Below are 20,978 nucleotides of genomic sequence, written 5' to 3'. Positions count from 1 at the left end.
TTTCCCCTACAGCATTTAAATTTTTGTACTATATCCCTGGCCTGTGTTCTGTGTCGTAATCTTAATTCTTACTGAAAGCTTAATAGTAAATAGGACAGTTTTGCATCAGCACTCGGAGACGGCCTCAGTGAACTACTGGACAGTTTCTACCAGCTAAAGTGGGACCATGTCCTTTTTGATAAGACATTTGTTGCATCAAAAACACTGAAAAAAGCCTTTTTGCAAACTAAAGAATTTCAGTTAGAGGTATTGCTGCTGTATATAAGAGTCTTAATTAAAAAAAAGAAAAAAACATCAATTATCTACAAACATCGACTGCCAGTGTACTCTGAGGCTGTCTGTGAAATTCATACTGTTCCATAACACCACATACAGTTTTAGAGCTTCCCTAAGCATATTATTTGAAGGATGTGTATGTTAAACGTCTCTCTTAAAGCTATATGAAAAGACCCTCTTCTCCTATGGTCTTTTTTTTTTTTTTTTTAGTTTGTTTTTTTTTAGATTCCCATGGCTTTTTTGACAGTAGTTTGTGTATTAACATTTTCCAAACCCTTGGTAAATGAAACTTGGGCCACCAGTGGTCTTTACAAAACAAGGTAAGGGTCTGTGTCAATGGGCTTTTGTTCCCATACAATGAGTTCTGAATGATCTCAGAAGTCTGTGACTGATACCATTGACACAAACCCAAAGCCGGTGACACAGGACCTTGGTATAATTGGCAGGGAGAGGAAGTGAGGGAAGTTCTTCGGAATGTGGACACGGCAAGAAAAAAAAAACACAACCGAGGTTCTGACCCTTCCTTGTTCTTTATCAATAGATTAAAACATAACTAAAGCCATCAAATTAATTCTCTTCAAGAAAGCTTAAAGTGGTTGTAAACCCTCACATATACCCAGTAAAGTGACTGGTCTCAGTTGATACACATAGATGAAATAGACCCTTCTACATAAGTTGTACCTGTTTATCATTTGTATTCTCTACATCTGTTCAAAGTTCAGAATTTATAAAGCTTGTCTGAGGGCAGCAAAGAGCTGAAATTACATTCTGCAGATCTCAATGAGGAGAGCTTTGAGACCTACTATAGAGGAATATGCTTTGTTCATATTTCCTGTCTGAGGTTTATAACCACTTTCTTCATTTCATTAAATGCTACATTCAAGGCATGTCTCTGGTGATGACTGTCCCAGTTGGCGATGTGCTAATGCCAGATCTCAAATGACTGGTGTCAGCTGATCAGATATATAGCATCATGGCAACTTCAGATCTAAATAGAGGCTAAAGTTGACCATACACATCTGGATTTTAATCAATTCCTGCTGAATTTACCAAAATTCAAGCTGTAGATGTCCTTGTCGGCATCCCTAAGCCTGACAAACTTTGGCAGGAAAAAAAAATTAAAGGAGCCCGGTGGAAAACTGTGGGCCGAACAGTGATTACATCCTATGTAATGCTGTCATTGTTTATGTAGTCAGGCAGCCATGGGGGCTGGCTGCCCAAAGCCCACAGCCAGGCAGGTGACACTAGTGGTGTACCTAGCCTACTTCACACCTGCCCCCACATATATTCATTCTCTCTTCCAACATATCAATCTTGCTTTAAGTAATAATAATTAAATTAGACAAACATTAATCATAGGCAGAAAAAATAGCAGGCACCAGTGGCATAGCTATCAGAAAAAATAGCAAACTTGGCGTACTGCAGCAAAATATGCAGATTGTGGCTCCAAGTACTCTGGTTCTTGACAGAAAAAAAGGTAATTTTGAGCGGTTTTCGTAGTAGCATTTAGGAGCGCTTCACAGTGTTTAAGAGCATTTAGCATTTTTTTTCTGCCAGAAAAATGCTCGGAAAACAAGATTTGTTTTTTTAATTTTTTTCTGGTTATAAATGCTGAGCTTAAAAACACATTTAGACTACCTAATGTGCTTTGACACATAAAATCAGTTGTTTTTACAGGCAAAATGCTAAACTCCTGTAAGAGCAGCCTTTTTTTAAGCCAGTGTGCATGGAGCCCTTTAATTTCATTCACACACTAGCACATTATAAAAAGGAGAGAAGCAGTGTCATCTAAGTGCAGCAATATAAGCAAATGATTTATTTCCACATAATTGTCAACTCACAATCCCGATGCAGGTAGGTATCGGGACCAGCCAGGAGTTGCACAGCAGTTGACACCAGTTCGACAAGCGCTCATTTCACTACTACTATTGTGAGTTGCCAATTTTGTGGAAATAATTTACTTATATTGCTGCACTTAGATTGGCGCTGCTTCTCTCCTTTTTATGGTTCACACAGTTTCTTCTAGCTCTTTTTGAATCGGCTACCACTGAGTCAAGCACTGTTATCCCTTAACCACCTTAGGACTTTAAGGACTTTGCTGGTGTGGTTAATCTACTAGCCATCACATTATTCATCTGGTGTTTTTCTTCTTAGTGCGCCATATATTTATCTTGTTCTAGCACATTATAAAAGACTTACCTTGACAGAGCGGCGCTCTGTCACAACTGACAGGGCTTCCATCTTCACCTGGTCTTCCTTCTGGGTTTGCGGGCTCCAGCCATATGAATGGCTGAACTGCAATTACATCACTCCCGCACATGTACACGGGAGCCACAATTGTGCCATAGCACTCTCAAAAGACGGCATACTCAGTATGCGTTCCATTAAGAATGCAGTGCGCATGCCCCGGTGACGTCTTCGGCTGAAAAAAGGAGTGAAAATCTCCTAAACATGTACAGATATTCCTTGTACATAAAAGGAAAGCTTATAATACAGCTTACCTGTAGGTACAAGGCACCAAGCAGGGTTTACTACCGCTTTATTAGTGAGCACCTTGTTGGGGATGATAGTGGTGTGGTTTGATAGAGAGACCCATAGAGGTCTAAATTCTAGTAATATACAATGCCACAGTCTCAGGACTTTGTAGCATATGGAGCTCTGGACTCAGTGTGCCCCCTTGTATACAATAGTCAGTGTATCCCCTTCACTGCAGACTGAGTGTTCCTGCTATATGGTGTTTAGGATTCCTCATTTGTGGTGGTCCTTTATGGTGGTTAGTGTGTGCCATTTTTAGTGTGTCCCTTTTTATTTTGGTGTCTGCCCCCTTTTATATTGGTTAATGTGTGCCCCATATTATAAGGCAACAGGGATTATTGCTCCCCCTTTCTTTGGTGGTCAGTTGAAGCAAAGTGTATACATGTACATACAAAGGAGTCAATACTAATTGCCCATGGGTCTTTTTTGTAGGACATGAAACACAAAAATGTAAAATATAAAAATCTTCAACTTTATTAGAACATATAAAAGTAAAATGAATTAAAAAAGAAATGCACCAGGCAGTTTTTTTTTTTTATTTTATTTATTTTTTGCAATTTTCCACACTTCAATACATAGCTGGAAAGATTTTTCATAAAGAAATCTATGAATAATTGTGCCAATCAGGAAAGAGATTGAATCCATCATGGAACTCAAAGCATGAAACGTGGTTTGCTTCATCAGGAGTTTGAATGTGAATCATTCATTTAGATTGAAGTATAGAAAATTGTATAAAAGTCTCTCTGGTGCATTTCTCTGTTTTCAACACTTTTTTTTTTTTTTACTTTTATATGTTCTAATAAAGTTGATTTTATACATTTTACATTTTTGTGTTTCATGACCTTCCAAAAAGTCCCATGGGCAGTTCATTTTGACTTTTGTAAGTATTTGGGATGGAGGAATATATGTACTAGACCCAGCGACTCTGAATATCTATACATGTACATACACCCGAGTAGCACTGCACGGATCCCACACTGCAGAATGGTGTTTTTTGCTGGAACTTTAGAGACTATGTTAGACTGAATACAATTTATGTTCAATAGGGGAAGTCACTGACAGTGACTTGCTCTGTGTATCAATCCACCCGACAAGCAACCTGCAGTCAACCCAATCAGGCCCAGCAGTGTGTATTAGAAGCCATGGCCACAGCAGCATCCCTAAGTGGCGCTTACCTATTCCAGACTGCACCTCCTTGGATATGCCATTGGGTGCTGGACTTAATTCCTGATTCAGCAATGCAGCTACCTGTGTAGCCTTCAGCATGTTTGTTGAATCATGAATCATAATTCAGCATTATTACCTCTATCCAATGAGCATGCAGCATACATAGTTGAGTGATCATCGAAAATGGCAGAAGTGTGTATTTAGGAATGGCAGGCCAACATTACAAATCCTTTGACCGGATGCCTTGAGTTTCACTTTAAGCACATAAAAACCTATCCCATTTTTTCGGTTTGCAAGTTTCAAAGCAGAGGCTTCACACAGGCAATAGCGATCCAATGTAAGTTAATGAGCTGACAGGTGAAAATCAATGAGCTGCCCTGTGTGAGTAAGTGAAAGGTCTTTTAATTCGGAATCTATTCTTCACCTAACACTGTGTAATGGATGCTTCACCTCTTCTGATCCCCGCTTTCTCATCTTCCTCCAGAGAAGAATGGATAAAAGCCATCCAGGCAGTAGCCGACAGCCTTAAGAAACAAGAAGAAGAAATGATGGATTTTAGGTCTGGCTCTCCGAGCGATAACTCCGGGGCAGAAGAAATGGAAGTTTCTCTATCAAAACCAAAACACAAAGTAGTAAGTTGGGTTGAATGAGCTTCATTTGATGTTACTAAGCCTTTTTAACTCCTGTTCTTGGTGTTTATGGTTTAAATGTTGGTAGGTATACCTGTAATAACTGGTGTGGTTATGTTTAAATTGCCATGAGGGAAAGATATGGGCTGCCATTGCTGGCCTCCTGCAAATGTATAATTGCTAGCTGTTTGTTTTCAGTACAGAGTCAGACTCAGAACAAGCAAACGATGACTCCTCCATCTACGCTATACAGAGCGGATGGCCAAATCTGGCTACTGGTGCACTGGTGGCTGTCAAAATACAGTAGGTGCTGCCAGGCCATCCAGTAATTGTTTGTTTGACCAAGATTTATCTACTCCGATCCTTCGTTTTTTTGAATATCAGGCAGTAGGGTGCCAAGAGTGCTGCCCACTGCTTGCAATTTATCCGCTTCTTCAGAAACCTGACAACAAAAGTTGATCTGTGTGGCCAGCTTTATACTTGTTTCAGGTTAGTGACTCAGGAAACATTGAAGCCAATCAGCATAATAGCCAGGGAACTAGTATCTTAAGAAGGAGTTTGGGAGTGGCAGGCTACATGCTTCTCTGATGATGGATGTACTTACATTTAGGTATATCTATACTCCAGTTGTATTCAAAATTTTTATTAAAAGCCTTGTTTGGATTGAGAGAGTACTGCTACTGTTTCTCTTCATTGCTGCCCTTATAACCAAGAGCTTGCATTGATTTTCGTGCAATTAATGCTATCCACAGTTATAATTACTATCGGATCGTATGGTATTTTGATCTAGGTAATTAGTCTGACCAATTGATTTATTTTCCTTGAGAGTCAAAATTGGACACTTTTTTTTTTTTTTTTTTTCCATTTGTTTTTTCATTTTTTTTTTTCTTATCTGTCACCTGAAGCTGCTAAGTGTTTGAACCTGATGGACCAGTGTCATATTCATCCTAAATGCAATAAACTTTTATAGCATTCATGACAAGTAGTCTGTAAAAGAGACTTAAACCAAAGCACCAATAGGCTTTAATATATTTTGTTTTTTTACTTGCTCCTTTTAATAATTGTAAATATGCATCCCTATTAAAAGAATACTGGTATAAACCTCCTGCACTCCTAACTAAAACAATAAACAGGCTAGCACCCCCTCAGTCTATTATGAATGCTGCTGCTAGACTCATACACCTTATTAACTGATCAGGGACTGCTGCCCCTCTCTGCCAATCCCTCCACTGTCTTCCACTAACCCAACGTATAAAATTCAAAATACTAACCACAGCTTACAAAGCCATCCACAACACTGCCCCTAGCTACATCACCAACCTCATCCACAGATATCGCCCACTCCGCTCCTCCCATGATATCCTCCTCTCTAGCTCCCTCATCACCACTTTCCACACTCCTCCAGGACTACTCCAGAGCCTCTCCCATTCTCTGAAACTCCCTTCCACAGCATGTCCGGTCAGCCCCCACCCTGTCTGCCTTTAGGCGATCTTTGAAAACTCACTTCTTCAGGGAAGCCTACCCCACCTCCACCTAAGAACTGTACTTGAATCGCCTCCGCCAGATCATCCCCCGCAGCTATCACCTTTTGTATCACCTCCCCCTTCCTTTAGATTGTAAGCTCCTCGAGCCGGGCCCTCCTATTCCCACTGTACTGAAATGTATTGTAATTGTACTGTCTCCCTTTATATTGTAAATCGCTGCGCAAACTGTTGGCGCTATATAAATCCTGTATAATAATAATAATAATAATAATAAATACAGATATAAAAAGAAAAAAGAAGCTGCTAACATCTAATCATATACCTAATAATCTATGGACAAAAAAAATGAAATAATTGATGTAGCGCTACCTAAAATATATAATATATATTAACATGCATAAGTGAATACCAAGACCTAAACACACAAACATACATGTGATAAATTCTAAAATAAATATACGAAAAAAATTATAAGTGACTTGATCCTCATAAGATCAAAAGTGAATACGAATAGTGTCTGAAAGTGACCTGATTCTCTGGGGATCCTCTTGTGAAGAAAGTGAATAACAATCCACTGCGGGATTCAAAGTGATACCAATAACTAAGTGTGTCTATACCAATGATCTCGCAAAGTGGGTGTATATATGAATTGATCTTAAATAGGATCTAAGTCGATGGTGAACACTCAAACAATAAGAGAGAATAGTCCAACTGGGACTGATACATCTGTCCAAAATTAGGACTGAAGGCGAAAGAAAAACGCACATAAATCCAGGAAAAACTCCTTATTACAATACTAACCAAAGAATACCCCCCAAAACAAATGTCTAACCAAACATAAAAAATTGGAGCAAAATAAATTGCACGTGACAACACTGAAGTGAAATAACTGTGTCACACTACGTGTGACAAACATGCATAAAAAATAAACGCATGACACTTATAAGAAATATATAAAAGTGAACAAAACGTCCAAATTGGTATTTAAACACCATGTAGTCCAATATATAAAGCACACTTGCAAGTGGATAGTGGATGTTCATGAGCACAGAAGGATATCCACAGATAGCGGAATAACCCGCTCACCTCCTTGCTTCGACCCGCAAGGGCCAAAACACCTGTAGGATCACCAAACTGGATCCTCCATGTACAAGACTCCTCTGTCGCTGCGCATCTCTCCCTGCAGCGATCTCCCCCTCAGGAATAAACGTAATCGTGGCGAACTCCTCTCCAAGTATATAGGTGTGGTATAGCCAGTTTCTCTGGTGGCCCCAATCTCCTCTGAGCAGTACAGACAACCCTGGGACATGCCTGTCCCATCTTCTGCTCACTGTGAACGCTCCGCAGCCAATCACCTTCCAGACAAAGCTCCTCTCCAATCACCAACCACATCGCAGGCAGTCCTCTCCTTTCTCACTTTTATATTTATAAGTGTCATGCGTAATTTTTTATGCATGTTTGTCGCACATTATTTCACTTCAGTGTTTATTGTCACGTGTGATTTATTTTGTTTCACACCATTTTTTATGTTTTGTTAGACATTTTGTTTTTGGGGGTATTAAAATAATACCTGGTGATCCTGTCCTGAAGGTCCTTGTTAAGGGACATCCTGTTATGAGGGGACACCTGACTCCCAGTTGTGCTTCAGCGGAGACTACAAGTGTCTCTACACCACACCTGCATTCAATGTGTGTTGGAATTGTTGTCAAAATCAGGAAGCGGGTCCTGAGCAATGATGTACAGCAGGGGCTTACCTACTGGGTCACAATTGCGACCCGCCCCCTTGCTGCGGGGAGCCCATGTGGCCCCCTGTATGCCTGGATAGGAGAAGTGGCGGGGGCAGCTGCATATATGCTCACTTCTCTTCCTGACCCTCCCCCAGGCATTCAGTGGCTGCAGGACGGAAATGGAGAGATTGATTATTGATTCCTCTATATGTAGCTGCCCTGCTTCTCCTCTTACGCAGATTCTTTCTGCTGCAAACAGCCCCCGCCCCCCGTGCTCTTTCCCGACCCCTCCCCCACAGCTCTGCTGTGTTTCCCCCACTCCTGCCGGCTGCTGTGGGGGATCTGTCAAGATGAAGGGCAGGAAAGGGGCCCTTTCCTTTTCTTAATGAGCAGTCGGTGATCAGTACCAATCGCAGACTCATAGTAAATTGTGTTTACCATGCTTCGGTTTATGAATGAATGGGAAGCTCTGTACAGAACTATTCCTGTCCATACATTCTGTGCAGCTGAGGCTGCAGAGAAGAAGACTGAGGGCTGTGTCCTCAACCTCCTTTTTTCTGTCCCAAAGGTGGAACATCAGAGGTCTGTTTAGACCCCTGTTTTTTCACCAAAGCCCAAGAAAAAAAAAACTACTGACATCAGTGGCGTAACTGCCAAGGTCACAAAGGTCGCACTTGCAACTGGGCCCTGGTGTTCTGCCACTGGGCTCAGACAGATGGGCCCCAGAAGGGGGTCAGTTGGGGGCTCTTCATGGTTTCTTGCACCAGGGCTCTGAAGGTTCTAGTTAGGCCACTGATGTACAGACAACACTGGAGCAAGTGCATATAGACAGGAAGTGGCTGAAAGAGGCTGGAGAGGTCAGGAGAAAGGATGAAGACAGAAAAAAAAATGAAGACTTTATTATAGGAAAATAAGAGTGGCAATTGTTTGACACACAGTTGCTTTAGTAAATGAAGTGCTGTACAATTGAAATTTATTCCTAGTTCAAGTCTGGTCTGATGTAACATATTACTCAGATGTTCAGGAGGTAAATTAGACGAATGACACAATCAGTCGATCTGAGTTGTCCAGATGTTCTTCAGCCCCTGGTCTTAGAGTTATGGTGACTTGGATCCACTGGGAACACTGTGGGACTAGCTCAGAGAAGGACTTTTCTACTCCTAGCCTACCTCCTTAATGGCTAGATATGGGGGGTTATTTACTAAAATTGCACGGTGCAAAATCTGGTGCAGCTTTGTATAGAAACCAATTGGCTTCCACGTTATAGTCAAAGCTTAATTGAACAAGCTGACATTAAAAGCTGATTGGCTACCGTGCACAGCTGCACCAGATTCTGAGTGCTCCAGTTTTTGTAAATCAACCCCATGGTGTTGAACCAGACCAAACGTTCTAATTAGCTTCTTTTTTTTTATGTAAGTGATCCAGTACTCCCCCACCCCTCTCCACCATTTACCAACTTTCCTGTAAGATATTTCGGCTAACTTATAAAATACCTGGAGATTTTTTAAGATGCGTTTTTTTTCACTTTGTTCACCGGTTGTTTGAACTGTTTAATCCTTGGTGGTGGCTGAGATTGCAGACGAGCAAACATAAAAGTGTAAACCCAAGAGAGCTCATCAAGTTTTATTTTGTTTTTGATATCCGCAGACTATGAATGAATTTGAATATCTGAAGCTGTTGGGGAAAGGTACCTTTGGAAAAGTTATTTTAGTCAAAGAAAAAGCAACAGGAAGATATTACGCTATGAAAATTTTAAAAAAAGAAGTAATTGTTGCAAAGGTGAGTTGTGTGGGTAAGGTTACACTTTTAAATATGAATTCAGGATAAACAAAATAGCTTTACACGTTGAGTGTATTTTTATTTCAGGATGAAGTAGCGCACACACTGACCGAAAACCGCGTCTTACAGAACTCTAGGCACCCTTTCTTAACGGTAAGTCATTAAATTGGAACGAAGAGCAGAACTTTTTTTTTTTTTTCATTTTGGGTAGAGTAAGGAAGGGTTATAACCTCTGTCAGGTTTTTTTTTTCTTGCCATCTGGGTCCCACTGGGGGGATTTTCCTTCCTATTTTGGCTATGGGACAGGAAGTGAAGTGAGTAAATCCCACCACAGCTCTAGGAATCTTTTTCACTTTCATTCTCAGTAGGCAAATAGAGATGCTGAATCTTACTAACTGGTGCACATTCGATAGCAAAAAAAACTTTACGGGTGTTCAAACCCTCTCCATTTTATCCAAAACTTTAAAAAAAAAACAACAATTTTTTGCAGTTGAACAGATTGTTTAAAGTTTTTTTTTAATTGTTTGCAGAATATTAAATTAAAAAAAAACCTGTTTAATCCTCTGCACACTTTGGTCTCTAATGGGCTTGCTTCATGTAGACTTTGTAGGCTTTCAAAAGTGTTGTGGAATCCAGCCCAGGAGCAGTATATGTGTTGTCAGCTCTAATCAAGTTTATTTAGATTATTACCAGTATACTCCACCTAGTTTGCAATTTAATATTGGCAAATGATGTTTCCATTTTAATTCGCACTAGGGACATTATGTCATTAATTTCTTATATGATTGGTCAACTGCATTTCCCAGAAGTCTGCACAGTGCTTAAAGCCAAATTTCAAACATTCCCTGCACAACCTTTTTATAATCTATGATATAATGGCTAAGACTACAGCACATCTACAGGGGTGCAGGGATGTTTATTTATAACCGTATGGCTGGTCTGGATGTTACTGTATGTCTGTATCTCCAGCAGCTTTTGCAGTGTATATAATAAGCCTGGGGAGGACAGATTTATTTTTGTCAACCAAAGTGTTCTCCCTTATTTAAAGAACACGTATTTAATAGTATATTTGCCTTTGCAGAGCCTGTCTATTTCACTGAAGTTCCTCTGGCAATGTTCTCTCTTTACTGCTTTTGCTGCTTGTCAGGTGTAAAGTGTATTTCTGCTTTTGCAGGCCAAAAAGGGATACTTTATATTTGTTACACCCATTCACATAGCGTAACTTAGAAAATACTGCTTACCTTTATACTTGCTCATAAATCCTGCCTAGCTTTCCCTGTCTATGTAGGGGATAGTTAATTCTGTTTATACTGTGCTGGCAGATCACATTATCACTGGTAAACTAGATGTGCACACGGTCTGCTTTAAAAAAAGGGTTAAATATCTCAAGGTTTGGATGGTACATTGTATGTTCATGCACTTAAAGGAATTGTCCCTCAATCTGTCCCCTAAATTGTACATTGCAAGCTGTTCTGAACAGTACCAGCTACCTATAGAGTTCTATGTTTAAACCTGCTCCAAAGAAACGGCTGGAAAGGTGAATATTGTTTTTTTTTTGTTTTTTTTTTAACTGAGCTTCAACTGTTTGACTTTATTTCTCTACTACAGCCACCAGTCAAATTTCATCTCTCATTTTCCAAATTTGCACCTAATTGACAACTGTGGGGAATACAGACACAATAATGTATGACACATTGGCCCACATTCATGGATTTTTTGAGTTGTATGTTGGTCCTCTAAAGGGGGAATACTAGGCAAATTCTATTTACAGCTAACATACCTTTCTTGTTTTCTTTTTCTCCTTTTCTCCTTCTAGGCATTAAAATATTCCTTTCAGACTCATGATCGCTTATGTTTTGTTATGGAATATGCAAATGGAGGAGAGGTAATCATGGAGATTTTAACTGGTGAATGGTTATTTCAGATTAGATTCAGAAGAGTTGTTGGAGCTTACAATCTAGGAGATATAGGAACTCCAAGGGGCAGGGTCCTCCTATCCCTCTTGTATTGAACTGTATTGTTGCTGTATTGTCTCCCGTTATATTGTAAAACGCTGAGCAAACTGTTGGCGCTATATATATATCCTGTATAATAATAATAATAGATGCATACAAGTCAAAGTGCCAAACATCTGCCAGAACTAAGAGCAGAAACCACACCTACTAATCGGGGTCTGATTTCAAACACTGAAGCCTATAGGCTTACCAACCCTGGCATTCAAGGAACCAGAATGTTGTCTTGTTTTATTGGTCCTAACCTAGCTTAGAATATTTTGATTGTATAAATCTTAAATTAGATAACTATATTCTTCTGATGGAGAAAACAATGTGTGGTCAATGTCTTCTAAGAAAGGTGCTGCCTCTGCATGTCCTGCCTATAGGTACCAGCCTACTGTGCAAATTGGTAAAATAAACCGGCAACACCTTGGCTAAGTGGTTAGCACTTCTGCCTGGCAGCACTAGGATAGTCAGTTCGAATCCCAGCCACTGTACTAACTGCATGGAGTTTGCATGTTCTCCCTGTTCCTATCCAAAGATATGCTGGTAATTGGCTCCTGTCTGAATTGGCATGTGTATGTATGAAAGTGAGTTAGATTGTAAGGTCCTTGAGGGACTGACATGAATGTATAATAAATATGTAAAGCGCTGTGCTTGACAACGCTATATATTACATATACAAAATAATCTACTAATGCAATTTCCGCCAGAAAAGCTTTTTCTGCGCCCACCTCTGATTAAGTTTCTCTTTATTACTGAGCCTGACTTGCCTTTCTTCATTCTCAGGCCTAGCGACATTCCAAATAAGACCATCCAGCATGGGCACTCTAAGGCCTTGTATATGTGGGTGCCAGCTTTGTGTGCACAGTAAGCCTTTACACGCATTTGCAAAGCTTTCAGACAGCCTTGTCAAAGCATTTAAAGCACCCCCAACTTCCATTTGGGGATATTAAACACAGATCATACTGGAGAAGCTGACTGTGGATTTAAGTTCTAGAAGACTTCACAAGATGTTTAGCTAGGTACAGGTACTACTTGAAACTTGCCGAGGTCTACTGGAGCCTGCTAGCTGCTTGTTTATAGAGAAAGCCTACGCTCCGTTTATGATCTGTGCTAAGTACTCCCAAATAGGAGCTGAAAGGTGCTTTAAAGTTGTTGTACGCACTGTTCTTATACAAGCCAAGGTTTATATGTACAAGGACTTTAGAGTGTCATCATTGGCCACTGAGACTCATTTGCAGGTAAAATAGCTAAAGCGGTATTAAACTCAAAATAAAAAATGTGATCTATTGCAACTTCCCAGTCCTCAGATGTGGTGGCCACACACACACACACGTCACCATTTTTCTCAGTAAATACTGTATATTTCTAAAGGTCGGTAACAACCCATGCAAATCCCTACATACGAAGAAACTAAAACAAATACATTCATAAATTCAGTTATGTGTAATGAAATGACACAGGGAAACAGTATTGAACACGCTAACTGAAATTAAATTATTACTTTGTACAAACCCCTTTGTTGGTAATGACAGCTTCAAGACACCTCCTGTATGGAGAAACTAGTCGCATGCATTGCTCAGGTGTAATTTTGGCCCATTCTTCCACACAGTCTTCAAATCTTGAAGGTTCAGTGGGCCTCTTCTATGAACTTTCAATAGATTTTGTATTGGATTCAAGACAGGGGATTGGCTAGGCTATTCTAGCAGCTTTATTTTCTTTCTTTGAAACTGAGTTTCCTTGGCTTTGTATTTGGGATCATTGTCTTGCTGAAATGTCCACCCTCATTTCATCTTCATCATCCTGGTAGATGGAAGCAGATTTTTATCAGGAATGTCTGATTACATTTTTCCGTTCATCCTTCCTTCAAGGAAATGAAGTTTGCCAGTACCGTAGGCTGAAACCAGCCTCACACCATGATGATCTCACCTCTATATTTCACTGTTGGTATGGTGTTTTTGGGGTGATATCCAGTGCCATTTATGGCACCTAAAGAGTTCAATTTTAGTCTTCTCTGACCAGACTATATTCTCCCAGAATTTCACAGGCTTATATATAGGTTGTGCATCAAACTTTAAACAAGCTTCACAATGCTTTTTCTCCAGAAATGGAGTCTTGCATGGTGAGCGTGCATACTGAGCTGAGATCCAGCCATTGTCCACTTGATGGAACACTGTCTTTGAATTAAGGTGCTTCATACTGTATTCACCATGTTTTAAATATTTATACCAAGTCCTAGGCTCCTTCTTACATCACTGTACCAATGGATTAATATTCAGTATTATGCCGTGATATGTTCTCAAGGCAGTCTGAACATCACCTAGTTTAGATATATAGAACCAGAATTGGTCCATAAGGTCATTCAACCCCAATCATTTCGACACCGGTGTTATTTTCTGCACTTTCTTGAGCCAGTGTGCCCTTTGTTCAGGTTTGTGAAGACCAGGCACTACCATCATGTATCCTCAACTGAGATGAAAGAGAGCCCATATATTGGCCTCACAGTGGAGTCTGGTATCTGCATTCCTGAACTGGGGGCAACTGTTGGTCTAATACGCTGTTTGGGTGGGTCTGTATGTTTTGTGTGATTGAGCATATGGTAGCCCGGGTTCTTGGGTTTTTTCTTTAACCATTAGCCGCCCGGCCACTGGCCGTTTGGCGGCCGGCAAAATCCTTCAGCGTTCCGGGTGGATGCCATATGGCGTCCTCCCGGGCATGCGCAGTTTGTGCGCCAACAGAGCCGAGCAGCGACGCGATCTGTCACCGGCCGTGTACCTCGGACATGGCTGATGACAGATCTGAGTACCGACCCTGTTGCCGGTACCATGTGACCTGCTGTGACCAATCACAGCAGGTCACATGACAGTTGTATACAATGGTGGATGGCTTCATTCATGCCATCCATTGTATACTACTGTCTAGCTGTGAATGGTCACAGCGATCACATGCACATGTCATGTGATTAGCCGTGGCCAAATCACAGCTTAGCACAAAAAAAAAAAAATTCTAAATGAATCGATGTCATTCAGGTAAAATCTTACTTATAGCAAAGTATTTCTTTGCTGTAAGCAAATTGTGAAAAAAAAAAAAAAAATACTGATCACTTCACCATAGTATTACAATGTTACTATGGTAACATTATACTACTTTGGTCATAGTGAAATATGAAAAGCAAATCTTTAAAAAAAAGAAAAAAATGTAATAAAAAATTAACAATAAAAAAAAAAAAAATATATATATTTTTTTTTCATACTGTCACCAGTCAGTGTCCCTGATCACCGCCATGCCAGTTATATGATGATGCTGTACTGCACTGGTGACAGTATGTAAAAAAAAAAAATTGTGAAAATAAATTTTTACATTTTTTTCATTTTCCGAAAAATGATGACAAAAAAATACAAGTTCAAAAAATTCGCCATGCCTCTTATGAAGTACGTCGGACTGTCTACTTTATAAAAAGGGGTCATTTGGGGGATATCTGTACTGTTCTGACATTCTTGGACCTCAAGAAATTCGATTGGCTGTCAGTACTTCAGGATTGATCAATATTCAGATCTGTACCATAGTTTGAACTCTAACTTTGTACAAACTAAAAAATACATCTTAATATGGGTTATTTTCACCAAAGACATGTAGCAGAATACATCTCGGCCTAAATTTATGAAGCACAATTATTTATTTGCAAACTTTTATAACAGAAACAAAGAAAAACGTTTTTTTTTTTAATTTTCGGTCTCTTTTTGTTAATTTAGCAAAAAAGAAAAGCCCCAGCAGTGATTAAATACCACCAAAAGAAAGCTCTAGTTGTGTGAAGAAAATTATAAAATTTTAGTTTGGGTACAATGTTGTATGACCGCGCAATTGTCATTCAAAGTGTGAGAGCGCTGAGACCTGAAAAATGGCCTGGGCAGGAAGGGGGTAAAAGTGCCCCGTATGGAAATGGTTAAGGTGACAACGTTGCCAATCCTTATTTTAAGTGATGTAGAAGAAATTAAGAATTATTCACCCACTGTGGTGGAATTTTTTAAGCTATTTGTAACGAGGTTTATTTACCTTTTTGATTCACATTAAGCCGCAGTTGGTTCCCTTTGTGAGGATGCTTTGTGGGTGTTGCCCCTTTTGGTAATATTTACAAATCATTTGTTGACTGTACTATTTATTAGCCTTCTAGGACCCCACCAATTTATCTGGTGAGTCGGTTATATGACTATTAATGATCGCTTTAATTTTGGGTCTATTTTATCTGTATTGATGACATACTGATGATCAAAGGTCTTGAGAGAGCTCTTTGCTTTTACCAATCATGAAATGTTTCTTGAGACACCTTTTTATAGGCCATCGGTTGAGACTGAACCAGCTGATATTAATTTGCACTGACAAGGGGCAGGATTGCTTTCTAATTACTGATAGATTTCAGCTGGTGTCTTAGCTTTCCATGCCTTTTTGTGCCTCCCGTTCTTCATGTGTTCAATACTTTTTCCCTGTGTCATTCCATTTTATTACACATAACTTAATTTCTTAACTTATTTGTTTTGGTTGCTTTGTATGTACGGATTGCATGGATTGTTACCGACCTGTGGGGGAAATTTCATGTCAATAGCACCTTTTAGAAATATATTTATTGAGAAAAATGGTGACGTGTTCAATACTTTTTACCTGCCGTAGGTGTGCCATTTTAGTACAACTTTATAACAAAATGTTCTACTGTAATGTGGAATAAGGAAATAATCGACGCTCGTAAAACAGTGATTGTGTGCAGACATTTCCTTGTTATCGGACAGGTGTAGGCACGTCCGAGTTTACAGCTTTCCCAAATTAAAAAGTAAACTGTGATCTGTTCACTCTGGACACAAACTAGATAGATAGGTAATAGGGGCTATCCGTTTAATATTTTCACACCTGTGGCTACAATTTTAGACGTGTTTGGAAGGTTCAAAGTAGCTAAAGTTGGCCATTCACTCAGAAATTCATATGAACATTTGTACTTCAAAATTGAATTTGCTTTTTAAATTCAATGTTGCAATGAATGTAATTTTCTGAATGAAAACCACATACACTGTTAATTTTTTTTTCTTTGAGACCAAATTTTCAACCTGTTCCCTCACACCTTGTCACTGCATATAGACAATGTGGGTGAAAATTAATGTTGATTTGACCACACTAACGAACATATAATATCCAACAAACATTTTTAAAATGTTCTACTAGTGTATGGCCAGCCTAAACGAGTGGGCTTTTAAACCAGAACCATTATAGGACACCTCTAAGCGCTAAACTACAAATGATTGTCATTCTAAAATAAAACAAACTCAACAGTGTCATCTGGTAATAGTTCAAAGTAAATCTAAATTGTTTTAAAGCGGAACTTCACCCAAAAGGGAAAGCTCTGTTTTACGTCATCCTCCCCCTTGTCATTATATTTACGGGAAGTGTGTACCTAATTTTGATAGGTACTTGCTCCTACTTCCACTTGGATGGCCTAGGTGATCTGAACGGAAGTTCAGTCCTCCCTATCTTTGCCTGCAGCTTTTTATGACACAGGTCCCAGAAGACTGTGGACCATTCACAAGGTACAGCATGGCTCGCACATGCTCAGTGGAAAGCTGGATGTGAAGCCGGAAGGAGTCCTACAGTGAACATGTTGGCATCGGGGAGCCAAAGATGGTTGGGTTGAGGATGGCACTGGATTCCTGGACAGATTAGTGTCTTTTTATTAAACGTAAGCGGCTACAGTATTTGTAGCTGCTGACTTTACATTTTTTCTTTCTAGAGTGAAGATCCTCTTTAAAGTCTTAAGCTGGCCATACAAGTATCAATTTTGATCAAGCTTTCGATTTAATTTTTCATTGAAATTGCAAAGTAATCAAAGATGTAAAATGGTGGTTTTGATTGATTGTAAGGAAGTGGGATTGACATTGTCTCAATCAAATGTGGTGGAAAAGTTCAATCATGTCTGTTATGATACAGCTCCCAAGACTGTCACTACAATCACCCACCATGGGTGATCACATTACTGGGATCCTGCCCACCCAAAACCACTTTATCATTCCAGCACAATCGGATACCCCACCCAGCTCCGCTTGAACGCATTTCACACCCTAGTGCAGCTTAATCAAAGAATAACTACTGCTGTGAATTTAATTCCCTTTAGGAGGCAAAACATACCAGAGAGAAGAGCTGAGCGGAGTGTCAGAACAATAAAGTTGTTTCTAGCTTTGTGGATGCTTCATGTTACATGTGCAAGAACAATCCAATGGCTTTCAACTGAATTACCAACTTTTTTCCAAGTTTTGGATGCTTTGTTTTTAGTAACTACTTTTAGCTATGTATAAAATTTCTGGTAGCTCAAAAAAACTGGAAATTGACTGAATATTTAGAGCTCATTAAGAAATGAGGGAGAGCAGTTGTCACCGGGACAGGAAGGCACAGGCAGCACCAACACTTAGAGGTTTCAACCCTTTCCTGCGCTAATAAGGCCTCATTCACATGGCATACCTATGCATACACCTGTGTGAAGGGCCATCCTTGCACGTATTGGATGCACATGTGTTCCGTGCATCTGGGTGCAGGCAGTCCCATTCATGTCTATTGGGATGAGGTACCTGTACAGACACAGCCGCTGGTCTCAGTTTGACAGTCATGTGGGTGCTTGTCCCCAAATGCAGACAGTGTCCTATTGGAAGCAGAGGCTATGTCTGTGCAGCTGTGGCATCCCCGTAGACATGAATGGGACTGCCCACATGCATAGAACACCTGTGCATCCCGTGCGATTAGAGAGGGCTTTTTGCTTAGGTTCTCCTGCGTGAATGCCTAGGACGTGTTTTTGTGTGCCCATTGGAGAGTGATTGTCCATCACTTCCACCAGTGGTTCTAAAAGTAAAAGGTTTTACTTTAATGCATTACCTGCATTATGGTTTAAAAAAAAAACTTTCCTCTAGTTGTCCCCCCCCCCCCTCCCTCCCTACATACTTACCTGAGTCTTGTATTGATCCAGCACTGTGCCTGTGTGCAGAAGCCCTGGTACGCTCTCTCTCCCATCTCACAGGCTCTGAGACAGCAGCAGAACCATTGGCTACTGCTGCTGTCAATAAAATACACGTGGGTGTGGCAAGCGAGACTTTGTTTCTATAGATGCACACAGCCCAGCTTGGAAGGGAACCCACAGGTGTGCCATCATAGGAAGCAGCTTCCTATAGGGCAGTGTTTCTCAACTCCAGTCCTCATGGACCCCCAACAGGTCATGTTTTCAAGATTTTCATTATTTTGCACAGGTGATTTGATCAGTTTCACTGCCTTAGTAATTACCACAGCTGTTTCATCTGAGGGAAATCCTGAAAACATGACCTGTTGGGGGTCCATGAGGACTGGAGTTTAGAAACACTGCTATAGGGGAACACAGAGAAGGAAAGGAGTTGAAAGCACCGGTGAGGGACACCAGAAGAAGAGGTTTAGGGCTGCTCTGCGCAATACCATTGCACAGAACAGGTAAGTATGAATAAAAATATAGCTTACAACCACTTTAAATGTGGGTGCTAATAAACAATTGGTGATAAATACAGACAGCTTTTTACCTTGACAGGAAAATGTCACTCCTGAGCCACCTCCTGTGACTCGAAGCCTAGGCAGCCTGGATCACGTGATCTTTATGCTACCAGGGGTATTGTAAGGGTTTCACATCATTAGGAACTGCAGGGTGTGTATTTTTAACATAAATTATCAAATTCTGTCAAGTGCACCCTCAGGGAGATGAAGATCAGCGAGGCACACAGGCACTGTAGGATTAATAAATAGGAAGCAGAACCTACATATGTAGTGAGCAAATATGGCTGCCCCATATACATATATAATTACAAACTATACATAGAAATTGGGATTTTAAACCACTAACATCTAATGATAGGAATATTTAAATATCCAGCAGATCTCGTTCACACGTGTGTATATATACAGGAATTATTAGCAAGCTGCCACTTGTGCTTAAACTGCAGGAAACCTCAATCTATACATATTATATTAGGTGGCTGTGTATGTATTATATTTCTTATTTTAGAGTAGTTTTTTTTTTATTTTAAGTTAGGACAGAAAGTTTTTAAGTTTCTTCTTTTCTAATGATTGTTTGCTTATATATAGATTTTGAATGAATGAGTCACAGGGAGATTTTTTTCTTTCCAGTTATTCTTTCATCTATCAAGAGAACGTATATTTTCCGAAGATCGAGCCCGGTTTTATGGAGCAGAAATTGTCTCTGCGTTAGATTATCTTCACTCCGAGAAAAATGTAGTTTACAGAGATTTAAAGGTAACCCAGTGACTTTATGACTTTGTTTTGGTCGAGTTCTGTGTTATGTCAAACCCTTTTTCCATCGTAGATCTGTCAGATACAGCAATGTTCAGAATCTGATTAGGCACCTTGCTGGCTTTGTTGGCCAGGGGCTAGGACCTAATGGACATGAGGACCATAAAGGAGAGCTGAGCACATACTGTATTGCTAGGGCACCATTGGATCTTATAGGACACATTAATATGTTACACTACAACACAGCACCATATGTGCTGCCTATGTAGCCACTAATTGGCCAGCACTAATTGACCTAGCATCAGATACAATTTTCATTGTGCATGCATATAAATTGCGCATGCTAGGAATCTGGAAGAGTAAAGCTGCCCATAGATGTTTTTTTTTTTTTTTTTTTTTTCATTCATCCAGAGGGTTGAAGGGAAAAAAATGACTTGATTCCCCCATCCACACGTTCCCCATTGAGCCTTTGTATTCTGCTGACTGAGAGGCTTCCCCACCATCCCAATTCACTGATCAGTGTTGCAGGTTATTGCCTGCAGCGCTGATGGAGCGAGGAAACCTGACAGGGTGGTTGTACAGAAGTCAATCGGTAAATCAGCATCTCTACAACCCCCCTGCCCTGCTGAACCAGTCATATTTCAATCCATCTATGTCTGGATTTCTGCCTCTTCAACCCTCACTGCTGCCACCTTTATCACCTTTTGGAGGGAAGGGTGGGTCTGGTACTTAATTTTGACAGTTATCCGCTCCTACTTCTGGCTCCGTTTGCTGCGACAAATTGAGGCTGAAGTTTGCCCAGAACACCAACTCCCCCCGCACCCCTTACCCAGAGGAAACCAGTGGTGAGACCGCAAGGCTGCTCAATTCCCTTAGTCATGATAGTGACCGATTCAAGAATCTGCTCTGGCTGGATCCCTGGACAGGGAAGCGCCCTAATATTAAAAGTCAGCAGCTTCAGTTGTTGTAGCTGCTGTCTTTAATTTTTTATTTTTTATTTGGGGGGGGGGGGGGGGGTTGCAGGGGCTAGAACTCCCTTTTTTAAGACCTAGTTTACACTTACAGTGGGAGGTAGAAAGAAAATGCAAG

General features: G+C 40.3%; 1 protein-coding gene across 2 annotated transcripts in view; it reads left to right on the top strand.

The window, feature by feature from the left end:
• AKT1 (AKT serine/threonine kinase 1) overlaps nt 1–20,978 on the top strand; it is a 207,780-nt gene that overhangs the window by 141,655 nt on the left and 45,147 nt on the right. For both annotated transcript variants that reach the window (XM_089680299.1, XM_089680298.1), the window contains exons 5-9: nt 4,463–4,610; nt 9,466–9,597; nt 9,685–9,750; nt 11,414–11,482; nt 19,767–19,892. In XM_089680299.1, coding sequence (XP_089536425.1) covers nt 4,463–4,610; nt 9,466–9,597; nt 9,685–9,750; nt 11,414–11,482; nt 19,767–19,892 — 541 coding nt within the window. The remainder of the gene's footprint in view (nt 1–4,462; nt 4,611–9,465; nt 9,598–9,684; nt 9,751–11,413; nt 11,483–19,766; nt 19,893–20,978) is intronic.

Source organism: Staurois parvus, unplaced genomic scaffold (assembly GCF_062004578.1).
Source record: "Staurois parvus isolate SC_StPar_1 unplaced genomic scaffold, SC_StPar_1.0 ptg000239l, whole genome shotgun sequence".
Classification (NCBI taxonomy): domain Eukaryota; kingdom Metazoa; phylum Chordata; class Amphibia; order Anura; family Ranidae; genus Staurois; species Staurois parvus.
Note: the sequence above shows the minus strand (reverse complement) of the source record. Positions and strands in the feature narration are given on the sequence as shown.